The 22,878-nt window shown below is 39.7% G+C and overlaps 1 protein-coding gene across 2 annotated transcripts in view; it reads left to right on the top strand.

The window, feature by feature from the left end:
* Positions 1–22,878, top strand: part of LOC132330062 (VPS10 domain-containing receptor SorCS1) — a 258,913-nt gene that overhangs the window by 154,459 nt on the left and 81,576 nt on the right. For both annotated transcript variants that reach the window (XM_059851936.1, XM_059851937.1), the window contains exons 4-5: positions 667–825; positions 14,311–14,384. In XM_059851936.1, coding sequence (XP_059707919.1) covers positions 667–825; positions 14,311–14,384 — 233 coding nt within the window. The remainder of the gene's footprint in view (positions 1–666; positions 826–14,310; positions 14,385–22,878) is intronic.

Raw genomic sequence — 22,878 nt, 5'->3', positions numbered from 1 at the left:
GTCACTCCTAAACTAGCACTCCTGGACAAAGCTAGAAAGTAAATTTACTATGCAGAGATTATTTTTGATACACTACCAAATCTATAATTCAAAGCACCATAGAAACTGGAGGTGGAAAGAACCCAGCACATTATCAAATGAGTTCTCGTGCCAAAGCAAGACTGCTTGTTGCAGACAGCCAGGTAATATTTTAGGCAGTCAAACTGCCTTCTCTGAAATTTCTGCCAGAATCTAACAAAACCCACCATTAGAAATCAGCCTCTTTCCTCTCTCTGTGTTTTGGGTTTCTTTTCTTAGCACCTGACTTTTTGTGTGCCACCCCATTAGATCATTCTTGAAATCCCTAGCAGCCTACTGTGCCTGTCTGGTAACTTCTGTGCTCTAGTGGTAAATTTTCACGTTTAATTTTTCAAATAAGCTTAGCCAGCTTCATTTGAACTAGTGGTAAAGTCATTCTGCCTATTTGATCATGTGTTATGTGTTTATATAAACAGCTGAAACATTCTGTTTTCATTACTGAAACATTGGCCATAGTAGTTTTGACATTACATTGAAGCATTTTGTAATAGTCATATATAATAAGCTTCTCTGAAGTTCCTAGCTGCTTGCTTAGTTTTCCATCTGACTCCTCTTGACCACTGTATTTTCACTCTCCCTTCCATATAGATTATGCTGCTGACTGATCCAGAAGTTGAAAGCAGCTTATTAATCAGTTCTGATGAAGGAGCCACCTATCAAAAATACCGTCTGAACTTCTACATCCACAGCCTGCTCTTCCACCCCAAGCAGGAAGATTGGATCTTAGCCTACAGCCAAGATCAGAAGGTAAGAGTTGTGGCTTGGTTTGCCTGGGGAGAGCCCAGAGCTTCCCCATGTCTCTGTGCAACTGCTGCAGAGCATTCAGGACAGTCTTTGGGGTGACCCCAGGACAGTCTCTGGAAATTCCAGTTTGGTATTTCCAAGCAGGAAACATTGACCAAGCCTCAGTGCAAAGGTCAGAGTAAAAGATGTGGGCATCTGCTGCGTTCCTGGGGCCTAGCCCTCTATTACTGATCTGGCAGTCTGTGTTTATTCATCCATCCTTTTGGCAACACTGTGTGACAGGCAGTGGGCAGAGAAGACAGCTAGGAGCCTTCACAAACCTCTAATGAGGCTTTTGGCCTCTTATTCGACAATTCTTTTCCTCCAGTTTCGTTTCAGCTCCAAGAACAGTATAAGACACTCCTTGTTCCTCTCTGGTTGGCATATTTTCAAGTAGTTTTTGATTTTCTAAGAGGAAAAAGTAGCACTGAATCAATTTCCTTTGAAGTCCAGTTCCCTCAGTATGGGTAATCCATCAGCCAAATAAATATGCTGTGAGATTTGCCTTCATTTTTTGCTGCCCAACCTAACACAAAAACACAGGACTTTTTTGAGGAGAACTCATTGTTGGAATTTTTTGAAAATCAGACACATCAATACAAGTCAGTTTTCTTACGGCAAAGGATTTGATAGACCTCAATCTGTTTAGTTCAACAAAAAGCATATTGAAGGAAAACTATATTGTTGCACATAAATGTTTCTATGGGGGAAGAAAAATCATAGGAGAAACCATTTCAATTTAGTGATAAAAACTTCTAACAAAAATTGATGGTTAGGAGTCAGTGGCAGATAAACTCAGCTGTAAAGTAACTAGCCTTTGGAGCAAACTGCTCAGAGAAATTGCTGATTTCACATCCTGACGTTTTAAAGTTTTGTGAATAAACCTGGAAAAAGACCAAAAGAGTTTCTTGAGCTCCCAGCAAGGGTAAAAGAGTGAAATATCTAGACATTTAGCATATAGACTTTTACACAAAGTAATTTAGTGGTCTCTTTTTTGTTTTGTGTATGACGTAAGAACAGAATCTGTGAAGATAATTGATAAGCTAACTATTGGCTGAATTGTTCAGGTTATACATTTATGTAAGGATCAACATAAAAATTCGAAATCTGTGATGTTTTCTATCTGTGAAGTTAAATTAATTGTAAAATAATTAAACTACTAATTTTCATTTTGCATAAATTAGGCTTGGTATTACAGTATGCCTGAGAAAACAAAGGCATGAGGAAACTGAGTTAGTAGGTAAGGTTGCAAAATGATTGTATTGAAATTGTTGAAATATTTTCTTCCTTCACTTTACATTCAAAACCAGAATTCTTCCAGGACTGTAGCTTAATACCCTTTGCAACTGAGAAATGCATCTTGCCTCTTAATTCTTTCTGTACAGTCAGTTGCATGCATTGCTTTTCACTCACCTCTCTCACAGCATTTTGTAGAGTGTACTATGGTTATACTCTGTTCAGAGGAATGTGCAGATTAAATTATTTCTTTGTGATCAGTATGTAATTAGAGAAGGCCAAAATGTTTCCTTTCCCTTGTAGCTGTTGAGTTCTCTGGACTGATACGAAACAGAACAGAAGCTGGTCTCTGATGTCTTTTTAGGACCATTGGAATGAAACTTACAGTGTTTAATAACAGGAAATTTATTACATGAAAATCAATGAAACTTTCAGAGGGAGCTTTGTCAAATAAAAGTAGCATATAGTAGAAAATTCATTTCAATTGCTAGGGTATTCAGTCTGGTCAGGGAATAATTCTGCATTAGAGGCCATACAGCTAAGGCTTATTTAATTTATGAGTGATGGCTACCAAGAAGTATATCATCACTATTTCATAGGAAATGCCCCCTCTTTCACAGAATCCTTAAAGACAATGTGGATATAAGAACACGGGGTCTGTTTGTGTGCTAACATGAATTTATGGGGGTGGAGTTGGAGCTGTTTGTATGGGGTGTGTGTGTGAGGTGTTTGGGGAGAAAGGATGTAGGCTGTATTATAAAATTTTTTTGTTATGGAATTGATTAGCAAATTGAATAACTGTTGGTAATTCAATACTGTAGTTACAAGACAAAAATCAGGTAGCACAAAGTCTGTAGATCTGTACCAATTAAGTCCAAAATAGAATTTTAAAAGTACACTGAATGGGTATGAGTCACAGACCTGGTTTCTGCTTTAAAGCCTAATGAATACATTTTCTGGCTTCGACAGGCTTTGCCCAAGAACTGTAGAGAGTAACCAGCAGGCAAGGAGTATTAATCACCTTGGACTAAATTAAATGTAACTCGAACTAAGGGTCAAGTTCAGCCTGTGGCTAAGTGTAAATGACTCCCATTGGTTTTGTGTTTGTGTATCCAAAGGCAGAATTTTCTCAGAGTAATTAAGAAGTCCTGCAGGTATTTAGATAATTGCAATGGGAGCTGAGGGGTGCTTTGCAACAAATGACACTTCTGTTAGCTATTTCCTGATCCTGTGCTAAGGCTGTATTTAAGGGAAGAGAGTCCATTACTCCTTGGATTCCAGGCACTGTCTTGAGAGTCACACAAGGAGCAAGGGAAACGTATCTGCATGGTAAGGAATTTACAGTTTGATGCCACTAACTTGGATGCTACTGACTGAAGAGGCTGTAAGGGTTTTCTTGATGAGGACTTTGAAGAGTAAATTGTATTTTGACCAGTTAGGATTGGTGCAGTCATTTAATTTTGCTGTTGACAGGAGGGAGGTGATAATCAACTAGAAAACACTTTTACATCCTTCTTGCAAGCCACTTGATTGTTGTCATCCATTTGCATCGTGTCCTTGCAGCAAATGGGATGGGGAAAATCAGGTGGTGAATAGAGCAAGAGCTGGAGAGGCAGGAATCACATTGGATCTGGACTGTTTTGGTTCTCAGGAGTTGTCCATCCAATTGAGGATTGATGAGGGCAAAGCCAACAGTAGTGAGGCCTCTCATTGCTCAGTTGTAATAAACAGTAAGTGGGTCACACAGAATCATCCCTCAATCTCTTCTCAGCCCACTGACTCTATCACTATGATCAGACCCTTTCTTGTTTGTTTGAATAGGGGTTTACGCAATGGCAGGGAAATCTGTTTTAGCTGAAGTAATTTTATGTCCCAGTTTCTTGGGTGTTGATTGTTGTGAATGTGGTTAATTACTGGGGTTCAGCTGACGAACAATAGCTCATTAAGCTTCAGTGACTCGGTTGCTTTTGTTCACATGTCTTTCTCCTGTGTCTCTGCCTTGGGCAGTTTACTTGAATTACCACTGCTGACAGACCAGTCCCTAATTCAGTCATGGCTTTTTCCTGCCAGTCTTGAGAAGAAAAAAGAGCAGCAAACCATCTGCTGCCTGCACTAATTGCTTCATGATTGCATTAATTGATCTGGCTGAAAGTACAGTTTTTACTTGGCTGATTCTTACCACATAACTGCAGAACTACTGCATGCTTCTCCATTTTCTGCATAAAGGAGTTACAAATCAGGAGGAAGCTCCAAGCACAGTAAAGCAGTGCTTGTGAGGCAAAGGCTTCTTGGTGGTCTTGTACATGTAAGCTCTCATGGGTTTAATCAGCTTGCTTGTAGAATGAGGGGCTGTATTTTATGGGAGTATTACCTATGTATTACTGTGTAATCTTCAAAAGTGGTTTGCTGTGTAATCAGACCGTGGAATATAAGAGCCTCTAGTTCATGTGGAGACATCTTCTGCTATTCAGATGGGTCAGGCACACAGAGGAGTGGTTAGTAATCAGCCAGGAATAACAGAGCTATTTGGAGAGATGAAATAAAGGTGAAATTGGGAAACACAAGTCAGACAGGCAAAATGCAGAGTCGTAATTGCCCAGCTCGGGAATAAATGCACAAAGGCACTCAAGTACTGAAAGGCAGCCACAGAGGCTGAAAAGCAGGTTTAAAACTGAGTTATTGTTGTTGTTTCTTCACTCCCATTTTAAAGTAACTCTTGAAAAGCAAGGCACTCCAAATTAAAGGAGCCCTGTCAGCATAGCACTAGTAAATGAAGAAGTTTATGTTTTGGGGTTTTTTTTCTTTCTTTATTCATTTTGGTCTTTTCCAAATGTCTGGTTTCATCTGCCTACCTTTAATGACTGTGTATATCATGCTGAAGATGAATATTAGGGATTGATACTTGTCTGTATTTCTAAAGTGCTGAAATATGGCAAATCAGTATTCTGATACTTTTGGGACAGCATATCTTCTGACATCAAACCATATCATCTTCTTCATTTTCCTACATTAAAGGATGTCCACTCCTCATGCATGTAAGTGGAAGAGAAAGGTATTCTTATATCTGGGATGACAGAGAAACCACTTAGAGAAGAGATACAGATTCTTATGGCCACAGGATGTCTGTGAGACAGCAGGCCAGCACTTAAAAGTACCTTTAGCCCCATCTGTCCCTGTGTTTTGGTGTAATACTTGTGTCTGACAGTAGAGTATCTGCCATAGATGTAGCCAGAATTCACTCTTCAAGATGTGATGGGCTATTCTGATTACACTCTGTAATTTTAAAACCTTTCATTTCACTGCATTAGGATCTTTTGAGGGGGTATCTGCTTGGAAAAGGATCACACCCAGAACCTCCAGGAGTTCCTTTCAGCATAAATTATTCTTTTTCTATTTACACACTTTCCATTTCAATGGTAACAGTCATTTCTTACTTAGACCAGAGAAGGGAGAATAAAATCCAGATTAATTTTCTCAGAAATTGCATCACAGGTAAAAAACAAAAGCAAAACAAAAAACCACCCAAAACCCAAACAAAACAACAAACAAAAAACCCCAAACCAAAACAAACAAACCAAATGAACCAATAAAACAACAACAACCCAAACAAAAAAACTCCCGAAACAAACAAACAAAAACTCAAAAAAAAAAACCCCAAAAAACCCACCCCAAAAACCTAACAAAAAAAATTGTTACCATCAAGTGACCTCCTTTTGGTGTGGTGGTTTTTTTTGTTTTTTTTTTTTTTTTTTGCTACACTGCTGACAGCAGTGTTGACAACAATTCAGAGGACTATTCACTTGGGCTAATGTTAGCTGAGGGAGGCTAATCCCATCTAAAATTAATGGAGAGGAAAAAAGCTTCTCTACAGTGGTAAGCATTAGCCACTTCGAATCATCCTCTGGAAAAGCCTATCTCTTTTGACAGACTGTGGACACAACCAGGGAACTAGTTTGCATAAAGCTAACATTAGCCTGTGTGAGTAACTCCCCCTTTCCCTGTGGCATCCCTCCTGCAACAGTCTGCACTTTTTGTGTTAATATTTGGGGCACCACTAATAATCCAAGCCAGTTTTCCAGCAGACCTGGTACTCTTTGATGCACATTGTTGAAGATGGAAAAGGTAACTAGTAATTTCCATATTAAAAGTTGTTTGCCCCAGCTTTTGCAGCATTGCAATTCCTGCTTGTTCTTAGATATCTCTTCTGGGTTACCAGCGCTTGTGCCAGGAATGCATAGGGCTTTCCTCAGGAAAGAAAGCCTTGTGACTGCTGCTCCTGTTCTTAAGGCATTCCATGTGGTTATGTTTTAAGCAAGTGATGCACAGAAATACCCTCATGTGTAGCTAGGGCTGTGTGTGAGGACTCAAAGCACAGACACCTGTTAGGCATTGTGGATAATAACACATCTTGCACACCACCCTTTGCAAATATCCCTTGCTATCTCTAAGCAAATTGAAAAGTTTGGTGGCAGCCAGCATTCTGAAAATAAACAAGGAAGGGTCATCAAAAGAAGAATAATGAGGCCAGGCTGTATCTTCTTTTTTTTCCCTCTTTCCTTTTTAGATTGGCCATATGCCAGTGTAGTAAGTGTGTTGAAAAATACAGTTTCCTAGAGTACCCATCAGTCTTTTACAGACCTCACTAAGCATAACATGCTGGGGTAACAATTTAAAATAAAGAATGGAATTAAAAGTGATAGGAATCTCTAATGTTGTTTCCTACTCTAATAATAAAGAGGAAAAAGAAAAAAATCAACTAGCAGAGCCCAGCAGAAGATAGATTTCTGGGCCAGGAGTGTGATCAGTGAGTCAGAAGGAAAGACTTTCCAGCAGTAATTACTGTGCTCTTCACCACTGACTCACTCATCTTTAGGCAAATCAATATATCCTTGCTTATCCATCTGTACAAACATCAGCCCTCTGTACCCTTAGAGAACTTGTTCTTTTTTTGGTTTTGGATCCTGGATACATGCTTTAGCTAAGGGTAGATCTGTTATTTCTCTTCAAGATTTTCTGTGTTCTATATAACTCCACTTTTCCTACTTCCATGAAAGAAAAAGACTGTTTCCATTCCATCAGAGTGGGAAGGTTCAGTGGATTAGGAATAAAGGCATGTACTCCATACTGCTGGGTGTGCTACTGACCTCTGTGGTGTTGAGCAACTTCCATTACTTTTCTGTACGTGACTCACCTCTGTCTTCTCTTTCTCTGTCTGTCATTTGGTTGAGTGCAATCTCCAAAATGTCTCCACTTTCTTATTATACAAAGTGCCTGTCAACACTACATTCACTCAAAGCCATAGGTTTTAATATAATGCAAATGATGAACAATAATTTATTTTTAAATTTAAAGCTGTGCATGGGTGCATGAAAATTCTGACACTTTGCCCTAAATTCTGCTGTAGTAAGCCTTTTCTCTTCTGTTCTCATTCAAATACGGTGCACTTTTTAAACAAAAATGTGCTTACTTATTGCAGTTATCTAAGCAATTATGAATCTACTTAGTAAATTTACAACACAGCAGAAAGCAACTGCTGGGTACCCTGTTGTCTGTAGCAGAGATAGTATTTCTTAGTAGAGAAGGGATTTAACCTTGAGGAAAACATTCTAAGTGGAGTGGTAAATTCATCATCCCTTGGGCTTGAGATTGGGTGTCTTTCCAAGTGATACAATCTAGTTCAGCCATCAGTTGTTGGCCTGAATAATTCTCTCTACTGCTTGAGTTACTGGTAAAGATGGTGCAGCATCTGTTAGGAGGAAAGCACACTGATGATATTAGAGGCTCCTTCTGTCTTTAAAATACATATGCCAGTCACAGTCCTTTAAATACCTCCTGGTGAAAAATATGTTTCCTGTCGCTTTTTTAGCATGCGAGCTGAATGAACTGGGCACATCATCCTAATGCAGTTCCTTGCTTGCAAACTGCCACAAAATCAGAATACTGGCTGATGTGGCTCATAGCTGACAGTGTGTGAGGAGTTATTGAGGGACAGGTGGGAAGAAAGCTGAGGGTCATCTTCAGGGTGCTTTGATGTGCTGAACATTCACAAAAGCAATTGCTGTGTTAGGCCCAAACCAAACATCTCTGCATGGCAGTAGCATGTGGTTCATCAGCAAAAGCAGCTGCAGAGCTGCAGACATCACTGGTGTTTGAATGGGCTGTGAAGCAGGTATCTGACAGCTTTATCACTCTGATGTGTTTCCATCAGCATTCAATAAGCACCAGTTATTGGGTAACCTTATTGATGGTTCTGCGTGCGTGATTAATGCATTGCCTGCAACTTAAAATGTTCAAAGTCTCTGCAGCATCCTGTGAACTTTATTGCTTCAAGGATATTTAAGCTTCTTAACCATGGAACTTACATAGATCAGAGACCAGGGAGGTAAATGAGTGTCAGCCCTGTAGCCCATTTCTGTATGTTTTATTTTAGGAAAGAACTACCATGCATGATTTCAGGTTCTTTTTTATACAAAACATACTGTTCTTTTAAATGCAGTTTAGAGGAGGAAAACCTGGTCCATAGTCTGATTCAGGGAATGGCAGCATACCTTCCAAACTTTGGCTGCTCTGAAGAAGAAATGCCCTGTGCAGCAATCTCTTTAAATGTAATGTACTTTGTTTGATACCCAAGTAGGCTGCACTGGATGCATGTGGGGAACATGTGTCCATCCAAATCCCTGTTCATTCCATTTCATTCCTATTTTGAGATGTCTCTTTTGCCACTCTGGAAACTTCTCTCCCACTGTGATTTTTCATCCAATAGATAGAGTCAGGGGCAAAGGGGCATAAAGGACTATTGCCTATGCCTGTATAAACATGTTCAGTCTGAAGTCCTTCTTTGATACACTAATCCCACTTTTTCTGCAAACTGTACAGAAAGCAAAAGAAATGCAAGAGAGATTTAAATTGGAGAAGTACATCACCAAATTGCAGCAATCCACATGATGCCTTCCCTACTGCTCTTTGCTTTCCTGAGCTTTTAGATCAGTTCAAAATATGGCCTTTCACAGTTAATAATACTTGAAAAATGCTCTCATGAACAATGAGAATGATGACTGAAACCTTGTAGAACACTAGAATTTCTTCAAATGCCACCTGCATTTGTAGTAGTAGTAAAAGTCATGGTGGTAAAGTGCAATTTATCAGCAATATAAAATTTATTCTGCATAAATGTATGAGAAGAAGAAGGACTTGCTGGCATGTATTTCAAATAGTGTTGTTGCATCTTTAGGAAAAAAATTATCTTTTTCCAGTTGGACTCTGTTTTGTTTATAAAGCTAAACTGTTATTGGGATGTTGCATTCTCTGGTGAATTTGAAATTTGAGGAAAAGAAAGATCTCTCAAAATATTTATATGGTTCAGCAGTGCAAAATCTGTGGCTAAGGTGCACTGGTTATTTTGAGGATTTTTGTATGTGAATAAATGGTGTGTGAAGGGGTAAGGGGGAAACAGCATGAATAGCATTAGTTTTAATCATCTCATAGAAACATGAGGAAGTGTAAGAGTCAAGAAGTCAGCATATGTGAAGAAAGTACAAGGAGCAGTGGCTAGTAGAAACCTTCTCATGGAATTAGAGGTGAATTTGAATCAAACCCAGTGCTTTCAAAGCGGTTCTGAGCTAGTTTTCCATTTGCATCTGGGGTTTTTTTTAGGTCAATAATGTAGTGTAGATTGATATTTTTTGGTCTGATATGTGTCCAGGGAGAATGAGTTGAGAGTGCATGGAAATTAGAGGTGAGAGAAAGAGCCTTTTCTCTTTTGAATGTTAGACCAAAGCTGGTAAACCCAGTCAACTCAGACTCCATGCTGTATTCCATTTTAACATGTTTAGGGGAAATCTCCAAGGTAAAAGAGAAATAATAGGAACTACTGACTTCTCAAAGTATTTCCCTAATGTCACTTCCAACCTGCAATTTAAATCACCCTTTATTTAACCAGGTTTTGAATTTCTATGTGCATATTTTTTCTTGCATGAGATTAAATCATTGTCTAAAATTTAATATCCTCATCAGCATAGGAAGCACATGGAACTGCCACACGATTCAAGATCTGTATGTGAAGGAGCATCAGAATCAAATATTTAATCCAATTATTTTGAATGCTGAATGATGAAACATCATGGACACTCAGGGTCAGTTGTATCTGCAGCAATCTGTAAAGGCACTAAAGTGAAGATGGAAGCACAAGACATTCCTCACATAACAGCTTTGTCTAGGAAAAGTAATCTGTTGAAAACAGAAGGGCTGATGGTAGGTCTTGACTGGCACAATGACCCTTCAGGTGGTATTATATCAGAATGGGTGGGTCAAATAAAGCCTAGTTATTCTTAATGGAACATTTTGGAAAGAAATCATGTTTTCTCCTTATATTTTATAGAATTTAGTTTGGTTTTTATACTGTGAAATGCAAAAGAAGAAATTAGTCAAGTCTGAAGCTGGTGCTGGAAAGATGAGGAAATTAGAAAGGGAAAAGAATAATACATGGCAGCTGTATGCTGCTGTTACCTGGGTATCCCAGAGCATTTCAAGGTGAAGCTTACACTATTCCTATGAAATACATGAGCAGCTCTTGGGCTCTCATACTGGCTGGGAAACAAAAAAGAGGGAGGGGGAGTATCGCGTCATGTCTAGTGTAGATAAGGAAAGAAGTTCAGTTGTCAGATGTCAGCTTTCCCTACTCCCAGAGACTGTGGTGTCGTGTTGTGAGCGGGCTGGGGAATTGTCTCACCATTCAAAGGGTTTATTTGAATCCCTGCTCAGCCTCAGAAGGTATTTGTAACCTCAGAACAGCCTTTTCTTTTCTTTTCCTTTGCATTTCTTTTCTCTTATATAAATGAGGTAGGTGGTAGGTTTCTACTTCACAGAATATTAAGATTTAAAAAAGTAAAACAAAGCAAACCCAGACTGCTTAATGGTGGTTACACAATCTGTAAAAATAAATGCTGAAGAGAAGAAGCAAGAAGAGAATTATTCCCTGATGAGCAAGGGTCAAATCTGAGAGATCAATACAAGATTTGTACTTCATAACAGTTTTGTCTCCGTGAAAACAGAAATGTCAGCTTGGCCCTCAGATGAAAACATACAATAAAATTGTAATTCGTTTTCTATCTGTGCTTGAAAAATAAGTGCAGCAAAGAACATTCCCTAACTTCAGTCTAATAATGCAAATTGTCATCAGACAGCAGTGCTTGCCAAAGAAAACAAAATGTCATCTTTGAAGGGACTGCTTGCACAAGGCTATCACAAGAAGTCCCAAGAGAGAGAGGGATTTTGTAACAAGAGCAAAATGCCATGCTGGGTATAAAAAATATCCATTCAAGCACTACAATTGCTAAAAGGGGAAAAATAATCCCAGCTGGATCATAACCGATACTTGACAGAAACATAGCCTTCAAAGACTTCTTTTTTTTTCTTTTTTTTTTTTTCAGTCCAACTGAATTAACTAGGTTTAAAAATTAGTGATACTTAGAATAAAATATCTGAAAAAAATCTTATTGCCATTTTTTTGGGGGGGGGAGGTGGGGTGGTTGTCCATAAGGTGGGGAATTCCCTCTTTGCTAAAGATATATTAGTGCTGCCTGTGCTGCTGTGAGTCAGTAAAGGCCAAAGCTGGTGCTGAGATAATGGCAGAGGATGAAAAACCTTCTAATGTCGGGTTATGAAAGTGTCTTATCAAAGACAATGAGAGCTTTGGATGTGGGCTCCCAGGGAGCTGGTATTTCCCTTTGAGAGCTGTTGCCTTTTCTCACATGCTGTCTCCAGCTCACTGGGCACTGGCTTCTAATTTAACAGTCCAGCCCTGACAGTAGAATTGCTGGATCCATTTCCTTCATTTGAAGCAGACTTAGAAACTCTTGCATTTCTCCACTTTTTTGCCTGAATCACATCTTCCTCAGGGCACAGATCAGGAGAAAGCAGGGCTCTCTGGGTGCTGTGCAGCATCACAGCCTCTGTTCTTGTGGGGGAGTTGAAGGATGCTCCAGGTCAAGGCTCCTCTGGGGGAAGAGCTGTGCTGGGAGAGCCAGAGGGAAGCTGTGGCACGGGGGCTGTCAAGCACCTGGCACTGCAGTGGGACTGCAGGAGGGGAGGAGGGTGCCACACCTGAACAGAGAAAGCTTTGGCAGGCTGTGATTAATTAATTCTGGGCACTGTTACTGTCACCAGCAAATTCAGAGAGGGAATAACCTGCTGGAAGTTGTGCTCAGGGAAGCCAGAGAGGGATAAGGGTGAGAGATAAAAAGTGGGGAAACAGGATTCAATGTGATGACTTCAGCTGTTGGAACATCAGTTCCCTGGAAAACTTGCATCCTGTTTATCCCTGCTGTGGAAATACAGAGGTATTTGCTGAGTTTGGATTGCTTCCTGTTCTTAATTAAAGGATTACATGAGCTTTATTGAAACTTAAATTACTATATGTCAAAGACAGTACTTAGCACAGAAGAAAGTACTTTACCATGAAAAGAAAAACTTTGACATCAGTGAGATAATAGATAATAGCAATAGCTTATTGTTATCATGTTTATATTTGCTGCAATTATAAAAAAAGGTCTAGAAATGAATTTTGAGTGTGAGGGAGGGAAAATACTTCCTGTAGTGGTAAAGTTCTTGAATAGATGACCTTAAATCACTTCAAAAAGTGGTTGTTCAATGTTCTAAAAGATTTTATATAATTTCCAAAAAGAAAAGTGTTCCTTTGTTGTAGTTAGTGTTTCGTAAAATTTCAAATAAAATGGATCTATAATCTTCTACTTATGGAAAAATAAGTCTCACTGAAATTTTAAAATTAGATGCACTTCTAGCCACAGAACTAAACTGTTTTTCCCTCTTCTTACTCTTGTTATCTTCTGTCCCCTCCACCTTCTTCCCTCTCTCTTCTTTGACAGTGCTCAAGAGAAGGGGAGATGAAAGAGGTGAATTTTTAGCTTTAATATTTCAAAGTAAATTTTAACACATGCCAGTCTAGTCCTTACTAAAAAGCTATTTCAATTAGTTTCTCCATGTTCTTAAAAGTTTTTAACATAGGAAAGGTATGGATATTGGAATCAATATCCAAATAAGTAGACCTCAAAGTTTTTTTATATCCCAGTCTCATAATTCTTAAAATACATTCAAATCATCTTTTTGATGAACACAAAGCTTTTAATTCATCATTTTTTTTCTGGTAATCTCAAAGACATCCATCTTTCCTACCAATCCACAGCCACTTCATGTTCCAAAAAATTTGCCATAAAGATTCAGATCATCTGCATTTTATGCAAAATCCTTTAAGAGATGTCATGAAAAGAGAGATAATAGTTCAAAAAACAATGTCCAACATCTGCCTTGCCAGAAAAGGGGACTGACCAAGTCTACCAGGCAAAGAAAGGAGGGGAAACAGGATGAATCTGCAAGAAAAGTGTAGGGCTGACTGCCTCTCAGTCCTTCCACATGATGAATTTGAAGCTAAATTAAGCAAAAGAAATAACAGAACCCAAGTGATCCTTCCCTCTACTGGCCTTCTGAGAATTACTTGATGGCAGCACTTAGGGAGAGCAGCTGTTGGTAAGTGTTCTGTAATGGTAACATTTGTATATCATTCCTCAAAGATATGACAGGATTTATAATACCTGCAACGTGCCTTTTTGCTGACCTTTCTCAGGCTGGTTTGGTATTTATCATGGAAAGATTTTCTGAAGTGATTGATGTATTTGGATATTGTTTGCACGACCAGACGAGGAGAAGGTGTCACGTTGTTGGCAGGAGAAGGACAAGAGCAGAGGGACGATCACGCATTTCCTTGGAACAAGTAACTTGTGCTGTTTCAACTCATCCAGTCCTGCAGGGGAGGTCTAGACATGTTAGAACATTTTTTGGTGCCAGATTGACAAAGCTTCCTAAGGATGGCACTGCTAATGGAGAAACAATGTTCTTCTGAACATAATATTGAGGAAGGCAACTGAATGATGAGTTTTTGTTCAGGGCAGGTTTCTGGGTTTACCCATAAAGTGATCCCTCAGGTAATACCAGTTGTGTCCCAAATCACACATCTTAATATTCTCTATGCCAATTAAAGGTACCACAGACATGTTTCAGCTGCCCCAGGTGTTTCTCTTCGAGACTGAGACAAATAAAAGTCCAAGTCACTGTCTCAGAAGTAGTAAAGGGTTTTTCAGGTTAATTTCTCTGGTATCTTTGTGTTTCACTGTGATTCATGACTGTTTGTTTTGTCCACAGTTATTCAGTTCTGTGGAGTTTGGCAGAAGATGGCTGCTTCTTCATGAGGGAGTTACACCCAACAGGTTCTACTGGTAAGAGCAAAACCCTCTTCCTGATTTCCTTGACACAAGTTCCCCACACATACAGAGGTGCTGGAATGAAGTCTTGAAGGCAACGTGGCTGAATACAGTCTGCACTGCTGGTTTGTTGAGATTAATTTAGAACTGGTATGAAAGGGCCATTAAGTGTTTATACAACATTGGAACAGTGGGCCTTTGATCTAAGAGTCCTGCAGAACTGAAATATGCTGAATAATAGTCTGAGCAAAGCATTGATTTAGGATGGGAGAGTGAAGAGTTCAGTCTGGTCCTGCTACAGTTAAGGGACAGAGCCTGAAGTCTTGGAGGACACCAGTGTTTCTGCCACAGACAGACATCCTCTAGTGGCTGGTGTTGTGCTTTTAATTACTGTTAGACCTGCTTAGCCCTTGAAAGTGAGCATGTTTCCACTAGAGAAATCAGTGTAACTTTGACTCACATGGAAAAGAAGACTGAGAGATGAAGAAGACAGTGAACTTTTTTTTCCCCTGCAAACATGGTTGTATAGTCTGAATCAAAGATTTTCCTGTGTTTTGATGTAAATCTGTGGGACTTCTCATCAATTCCTTATAGAGGCATTAGTCTGCCTGTGAGCAGAAGTGGGCTTCTGTCCTGTGAATATGCCTTTAGAGGAGAAACTTTTACTCAAAATAGTAATCTTGAAATTTTGAGGAGCTGAACCAGTGATTAAAATGAGACCAGCATGTTAGTTTCTAAACTATAAATTTATGTCAAACCCACAGGTTTTGAACATAGCAAGATTCATGACTGCTTCAGTCAAATATTTTCTTTTAATTTCTAAAAGAAGGAAGAGCTCTAGGTCAAATTTACTTCTAATGTTGAATTTATATTTGGTCTGCAAAGGATAGACCAGAGATTTTGTTTGCTGCTTCTGCTTTTTAATCCTTTCTCAGAACCTGTGTTAGCTGAAGCTAATGCAAGCCAAATTCCATTTTTAACTTAAACTCATTGCTGTGGGAGTGTCTGTACAGACAGTCACATGTGTGTTTCTATCACTATTTCTTTCCTGCAGGACTCCTAACAGGGTCTCAAAATGTCAGGTGCAAACTCAGAGCTCTACACATCTTCTGTTTTTTTCTGGGCTAATAAAAGCAGAAAGTCATAGAAATCTGGGTACCTTGTCATTGAGACATCCAACAAAATTTTAACTGCTGAAGTGGCTCAGAGGGCTGAAAGGACTGTCCCTGTTGCTTTACCCCCATGTCCTGTATAGTACTCCAAGCCTTTTGAAGTTTCCTGTCATTGCTTACAGTTCTGGTTTATTGTGAAATGAGCTGATGGATGCCTGCAATAAGAAAACTGATGAAGTTATAATTTTCCCTTCGTGTGGAGCTCAAATTTGAAGGCCTCTTAGAACCTAACAAATAAGAGAACTTAGGCTTGGAGCTTCAAAGGCAAAGAGCAAGTTAAAAGATGAAAAAATGTTCCAGCCATTCATCCAATTTCCCTACAGCCATGCACAAAGCATGAAACTGCAAGCCTGTATTTTCACCTTGCACAGAATGCCCCTTGCATAACACACCTCAGTATAAGCTAGACTGTACTTTTGCTGTCAAAAGTGAAAATAATACAATTTGTGGAGACACTGTTGCATCTCATTCTGGCATATTTATAATTATCCTAGGGCAAAAAAAAAATTTTAGTTGCAATTCTATGGACAATGTCAGTCTTGAAGCACATCCACAGCAGAAAGCAGCTGTGCCTGTGTGATTGAGAGCACCACAGAGAGCAGCACTGGGATTTAATGTGCATTTCCATTCTGTGCAGCCATGTACTTGAGGATCCAGCAGCACTGAAATGCTGAATCAGAAGGGAAGCCTTTTGCACCCAAGGCATGGTCACAGTTGGCAAAAGGGAACTGGGGCCTAAGAGGCTGCAGAAGTGCAGTTGAAATCCAGATTTCTGCAGCACCATCTCTGTAGCCAGTGCTGGTGTACAGGTTGGGTAAAGCCTTGCTCAGTGCCCTGTGATTTGTTGTTGGCTGGGCTGTTTTAATTTATTATTAAATATTTTGGCTTGTATGCAGAGTGTAATCATCCTGAAAAGTGAGAAGACTGACTTCACTTATTTTTAAGACCAGAAATAAATAGTGAAGTAAAATGTCCTGAAGTCACAACTTAAAGCAGAATGTGGGGATATTCTCTCCTGTTCCTGGTGCTTTGTCTAAATCAAATGGCTTTGAGGGGATCAACCTGGACACAGCTGCACTGGGCAGAGAATGAGGGAAATTTTCTGATATCTAAGGAAGGCTGAGGAGTTGCTTTAGTACAGATTACTTCCAGTACTCTCTAAACTAGGACTTCTCTAAAATTGGAAGACACAAAGCAAGGCCTCTGGCATCAGGCCTTCCTGAGGCTGCATTTAGTTACGCTGCTTGTTTTGACAGGAAAGGTGCACCTGGAAGACTTTAAAGACTTTTACATGGGTTTGAATGGTTGATGAAAGCAAAAATACATTTTCCTGATTGCTCACTGATATTTTCATTGCCATTTTAGCTTGTCATGTTGTTTTGTAAATAGCTTTTGGGTCACTCAAAAGTCTTGTGAATAAACTCCACTGAGCTTGCTAGTTTTAGTCTTGAGGAGGCTCTCCCTGCAAACACTGCAGAGAAGCTGTAGTGTCTTTTACAGCTGCATTTCTTGTATATGTTGCCAAGAGAATTTTCTTCTTTATTTGCTTACTTTTGGCTGCTTTTTGAAACACCTCTTCCTCCTACTGCTCCAGAGAAATTTAAACCCCTGAAGAAAAACAGCCTGATGATGCTTACTACATAACTCTGAGAAAATACTCTGTAGACACAACTCAGTTCCTTGTAGGCCACATGTACTTTTTATTCTTTCATCTTCTTTTTTTTAAAGAGGAGCCATTAATATTGAAATAAAATATTTTTTATTCAAAGCTCTTCTGTTCCCCCTTTTCTTTCTTCCACCTGCAGCTCTAAGTGATGCCCTGACACCCACATGTGTGATGAAAGAGTTGTAGTGTCGCTCTATGAAAGGAGACATCAGGTGGGAGATGAGCAGATAAAGTCAAACCTTTAAAGTGAGAGGTGACTGGAGACTTCTTGGCTTAAAAATGTCCATCAAAACCAAAATAAAACAAATGTTGGAAAAAGAAAGCTGTTGTTTTATACCTCATTAAAATATTGTTAGGACACACTTGTGGCTGGGCAGGCTTTAGTGATGGGCTGCTCTGTAATGATTTCTGTAATCTGGGTGTCATCACATATCTGTTTGCATGATCTGGGGATGTGGAAGAGGTGTACTGAAGAAAATGTACTCCCCTCAGAGAGTCAACCACACATTGTGTGTCAGGTGGAGACTTGGAAGAATCCACACCACATACAGGCAGTGTATGCAGGGACACAGCAGTTCTGTACTCTATCAACAATTTTCATGTTTGTTATTATTTTTCCAGTAGCTTCTTGAGATTTTGCTGTTAAATGTACTGTGACAGAAAAATGCATGGAAGTTATCAAGGTACTTTGTAATTCTGGAACTGTGTGCTCTGTGAAAATGCCCTAATTACTAGGAAGGAGTATTCTGAGAAGAATTAATTCAGCAGTGTAATACAGAAACAAGTTAATATACATGGATTATTGCTGATGGCACAGTGTTTACTAATGTAGTTGGCATTAGAGAAAGAGAATGCAGTAGATCCTGGTTAAAAGAGTTGGATAAAAATGCTTTATTTAAATATATCTGAGTTTATTTTTGTGATACTTGGTGATTTTTTTGTATACATTCCTATTATGGAATTTTGCTGGTGTAGATGCTGGTTTGTAGTGAATAGAAATGTGAGCACAATTGGTGAACCAGTTGCACTGGGAATTATGTTGCGTTTTTCTTCCTTTTTTAGAGTGGTTCAGTCATCTAGTCAAAGTTCAATAGTGATACTGTGTGACTTGAAAATCCAAACATCCATGGCCAGTAGTTGCAGAAAAACTGCTCAAAGTGCATATAGTCCTATATGACCAAAATATAAACTTTTTGGTCATTAAAAGCAAGGTATTTATTCTGGTCCTCAGATCAAGTCATGACTTCCACCAGAAATTATTTCCTTAAAGTCAGTAAGTCATTAGAGCTGGCCCTAAAAATTAAAAAGTAAAAAAAAAAGTTAAAAATATCCTTAAAATCTGTCAAAATATAATAGCATTTAATCAAAATGAAATGTTTTTCTGAAAAGATTCTCATCTAATTCTAATCAAAACTTAACCTTGAAAAACTTGGAGGGGGAGGAAAGGAATCAAATAATAAAAGTGTCCTAAAAACTAACATAAAATGAACAACAGAAAAGCCCAACCAGTAAAGTAGTCATCAGATTACAATCATCATTCTACCAGTGGTATTGATTTTATTTTCTACTTGGGTGTTGTACCCAGACCAGCAAGTAGGAGAAATACAAAAATAATAGCACTCCATACTTCGAGAAGATTGGAAGGCTGTAATAAGAAGAGGGCTGGAGCACCTCTCCTGTGAGGCTGAGAGACCTGGAGATGTTCAGTCTGGAGAAGAGAAGGCTCTGGGGAGACCTTAAAGCACCTTCCAGTGCCTGAAAAGGGCTACAAAAGAGCTGGAGAGGGCCTTTTGCCAAGAGCATGGAGTTATAAAATGGGCTAATGGCTTCAAGCTGAAAAAGAGCAGGTCTAGATTAGATATTGAGAGGAAATTTATTTTTGGGGTGGTGGGGCATTGGCACAGGTTGCCCAGAGAAGCTGTGGAAGTTGGAAATGTTGAAAGCCAAGTTGGATGGGGCTTTGAGCAGCCTGATTTGTGGAGGGTGTCCCTGCCTGCGGCAGGAGAACTGGAACCGGAGATGATCTTTAGGATCCACTCCAACCCACATGATTTATGGTTTCCAGCAGCATCACATGTCCACGATGTTAATGATTCCCTGAAGAAGTGAAAGGAGATATGTCAGTTTGGTAAGAGGTGTTGCTAGGTCTCCACTCAGTCCTATGTTTTTCTGAGTATGAGCAGAAGAAAATGGAGGCAAACACTGTAAAATAGTAAGCCAACCAAACTTTTCCATCAAATAATACAAAAATATGCACACACACTGAAGGGGAGAAAAGCCTGTAAGCAGCTGGGAGGACAGATAAGTAGATAGGGCTATATTTGTGTTTCTTTTATGAGTAGTAGCAAAGAAAGTTAATCTTCAGAGTATAATTATAGAGTATATATATTTTCTTTTTCAGAGGAGGCTGGAGACTGTATTTTAAGCTCTGACTGTGTTCACTGGAGCAGCTGAAAGAGCTGAAATCAAGGGGATGAGATGTCAAAGCCCTGTTAAAAACTTCATTATATTCAAGTACTTGGAGCAAGCTGGGTGCACTGTCCCAGTGTTTCTGTCAGTTCTTGGCTTGGTGAGATTTGCACGCCCACCCAGGTGGGCTGAGGCAATTTAAATGCCTCAGTGCCTGGGCTGTTTACAAATGATGCTGTGTATGGCTGAACAAGACCTTTTAATCACTGCAGGGCAACTGCTGGAAGCTGATGGGAAAGATGCCAATCAAAGTGCATTGTGACAGCCTGTCCAGAAAATCATCCACTTGATCTAACACACAAACCTTATTCAGTGAGTTGAAGGGAAAAAAAATAATTTAAAATGTTTTTTCATAGCTTAAATATGGTGGTTATGGGAACATGCCAGAGAAACCCATGACAGTTTTCAGCAGGTGTGAATGAAGTAAATGTTCATCTGATTAAGCCTTTTGAGACCCAGTCTGGTTGAAGCATAAGTTGGTGTGGTTTAGTTTTCCCAATTCAGCAGCTATTTCTTAAAAAATCATCCAGAGATACTTTATAAAGGAGTACAGACTCCCATGAGCTTCAGCTTTTCTACATCATCCACTTTCCCTCATTAAAGTTCTGCAGAAGCAGGCAGGCATCCATTCACCACCTTCAAAATCTTGATTTGGGGGCTGGTCAGTAGCAGGAGCCTGCGGTGCTGCGCAGGACCCTGGAACGTGTCAGTCTCCAGCAGGCATTGGAATAAGCAGCTGATTTCTCTGTGTGCACCTGTAAAGGACAGACCTTGAGAAGGCGAAGCAGTGCACAGGTAAATCAATTGTGGATTTGCCTAGGTCTGTGTCAGGAAGGTTGCACTGCTGTGTTCTCTTGTATGTTTAATGAGCAGCACACTGTGCTCCTTTCCACTCCTGCTCTACATGACTTGCTGGCCTCCTCCAGAGCTGCCTGACTGGGCCACAGCACTACAGGGTGGGAGAGTCGTGGTCTTAACACAGTAGGAAATCGATCCTATTAGACTGTACCAGCAGAGAAGCTGTAAATCAGGTAGGTTTGGTTCATGATATCAAGGAGGGGAGCTCAGAGGCTATAACTAGAGGGTACTTTCTTCCTCCTTTCTCTTCAAGCCAGCTTGAAGTCTTGTTTCCTCAATATATGAAAAAGAGATACAGGATTGAAGGGCTATCTTAAAATCAGGATCTAGTCCTGGTTAACTGAATTTTATCCACTTAGTTTAGATCCTCATTTTAAGACATTCCTCCCACCCTATGTTACCAGCAATAGGCAGCTACCTCCAGAGAATTTGCATCTATTTCAGAGTTTTAGCTAAGTTTCCTCTCTGGAGCATCCTACGGAGAGCTGTGGTGTTACAGCAGCAGGGGAGAAGGCTTCCTTTGCTGCTGCCCTCAAAGCTGTGGGGTATGTAGACAGCAGAGTGTGGATGTGTGTGGGTCATTATGCACTAGGGCTCTGAAAAGTGGTGGGATGGTGAGAATAAAAGTAACTCCCCACAACCTGAAAGTCTCCCCACTACCCCCAGTTACCTACTCACCTGTTTTAGTGTTAGCAGCAACAGCCACCTGCTTTTCTGGGTCAGTGCTGTGAGGTGGCACAATTGGGAGAAGTTGGGCTTTACTCACTGCACTACTGTTTTCTGTCAGTTCTAAAGAAAGGGTGACAAACTGACTAAAGCAAGCCATAGCATGGATTTGGCCGAGTGGCTGCCACTTGAATTGCACCAAATTGTATCATTTCATGTGATTGGACAATGTGGGAAAGAATAGTGCAGAGATGTAGCAGGGAAAAACTAATTAAATTATGGTCAGGGGAGATTTATTAGCCAGATGTGAAGAAATGAATTGCTGATTTATGCCTATCTGGAATCATTCCGTGTTTCTAAAACATGTCAGGAGGATGTGGTTAGGAGATGTTAAAGCTGGAAAGCAGTCTTTGTATGTTACAGGAATAGTAAAATCTGTGAAATTTCACATAATAGGGACTGAACGAAAGAAACCACAAGAATTGCCTCCCACACAAAGCTCCCTGGGGTAGATTCACTGACCTCTGCAAGCAAAAAAAGGAACAGAGAGTATCTGCAAAGTCCTGATGGAGTCAATATAGTAGTAAAAGAAAAAGGAGCCTGGAGGACTCTCAGGCTCTATTTTTGTCTCTGCCACATAGCAACTGTGTGATCTTGGTCAAATCAATGAGGCCCCTGTGCTCTTGACTAATCAGTGAAGTTTATAGATAAAGCTGAGAACAAAAATTTTCCTCAGCCCCTATTTCTAACTTGGTCTTCTTGTCTTGTACTTTTCCATAGGTCTTGAACAAATCAGTACCATGCAGGGAAGGTTACTTAAAGGTTGATTGTCAAGTGCTTTTGTATCTTTGGACAAAAAGCTCCCTGTTCAGTGCTACATGTTACTATTTTTATGAATGGCAGTTAGAGTTTAGTGTTATAGAAACATCATATTATAGAACATATTATAGAATCATCAGTGAGACCAAAAACTTGATGCTACCATGGACAACATGAGCGTCATCCACTGTTTTTGTTTTCATTCTGTCCTTTAAAACAAAACCAAAAAACCTGCCATTCACTGAGCTGGAGGAAGGTGTCAATTTTTTAACATGAAGTGACAGGATATGTCCAGAGGCAGTGGAGGAGCTGGTTTTGCATTGGCAAGATTTACGATAAGGGATTCGCATGAGTGCTGAGGCTAAAGGAAGATAAATCCCTAAAGGCAAATTCTACCAATAATTGAATTACAAAGCCATTATCATGTGCTGAACAAAGCAACTTTATAGCTTTATTGTGACAGGATAAAGCTTGTTAGAATATTTATGCTCATAGGACAACTTTGGCATAAGGATCTCTACAAGTACATTCCCTCTTCCACATGACTGTTGCAGCTAGTTAGTCTTTCTGTGTAATACAGTATATGTGGAGATGGGGATTTGCTGAAATTGGGACTAGGAAGAGGGATTGCTGAGGGTCAGGAGGCACTTAAATATATAGCTTGTTAAGAACAAAGCCATCTGTGGAATGCAGCTGAGGCACATGAGCATTTTTCACGCTGAGTAGTCAAACTGGATTTTCCAAGCAATGTCACTTTTCTGTTTGGCATTGCACTGCAGCCACATCTGAGCTACTCCCACTCAGCACTGATAATCTCAAAATGGCCAGAACTGTGTGGATCTCATTCCATCCACCTTAG

Source organism: Haemorhous mexicanus, chromosome 7 (assembly GCF_027477595.1).
Source record: "Haemorhous mexicanus isolate bHaeMex1 chromosome 7, bHaeMex1.pri, whole genome shotgun sequence".
Lineage (NCBI taxonomy): Eukaryota > Metazoa > Chordata > Aves > Passeriformes > Fringillidae > Haemorhous > Haemorhous mexicanus.
The sequence above is the reverse complement of the archived record's forward strand: the minus strand, read 5'-3'. Positions and strand labels throughout refer to the sequence as shown.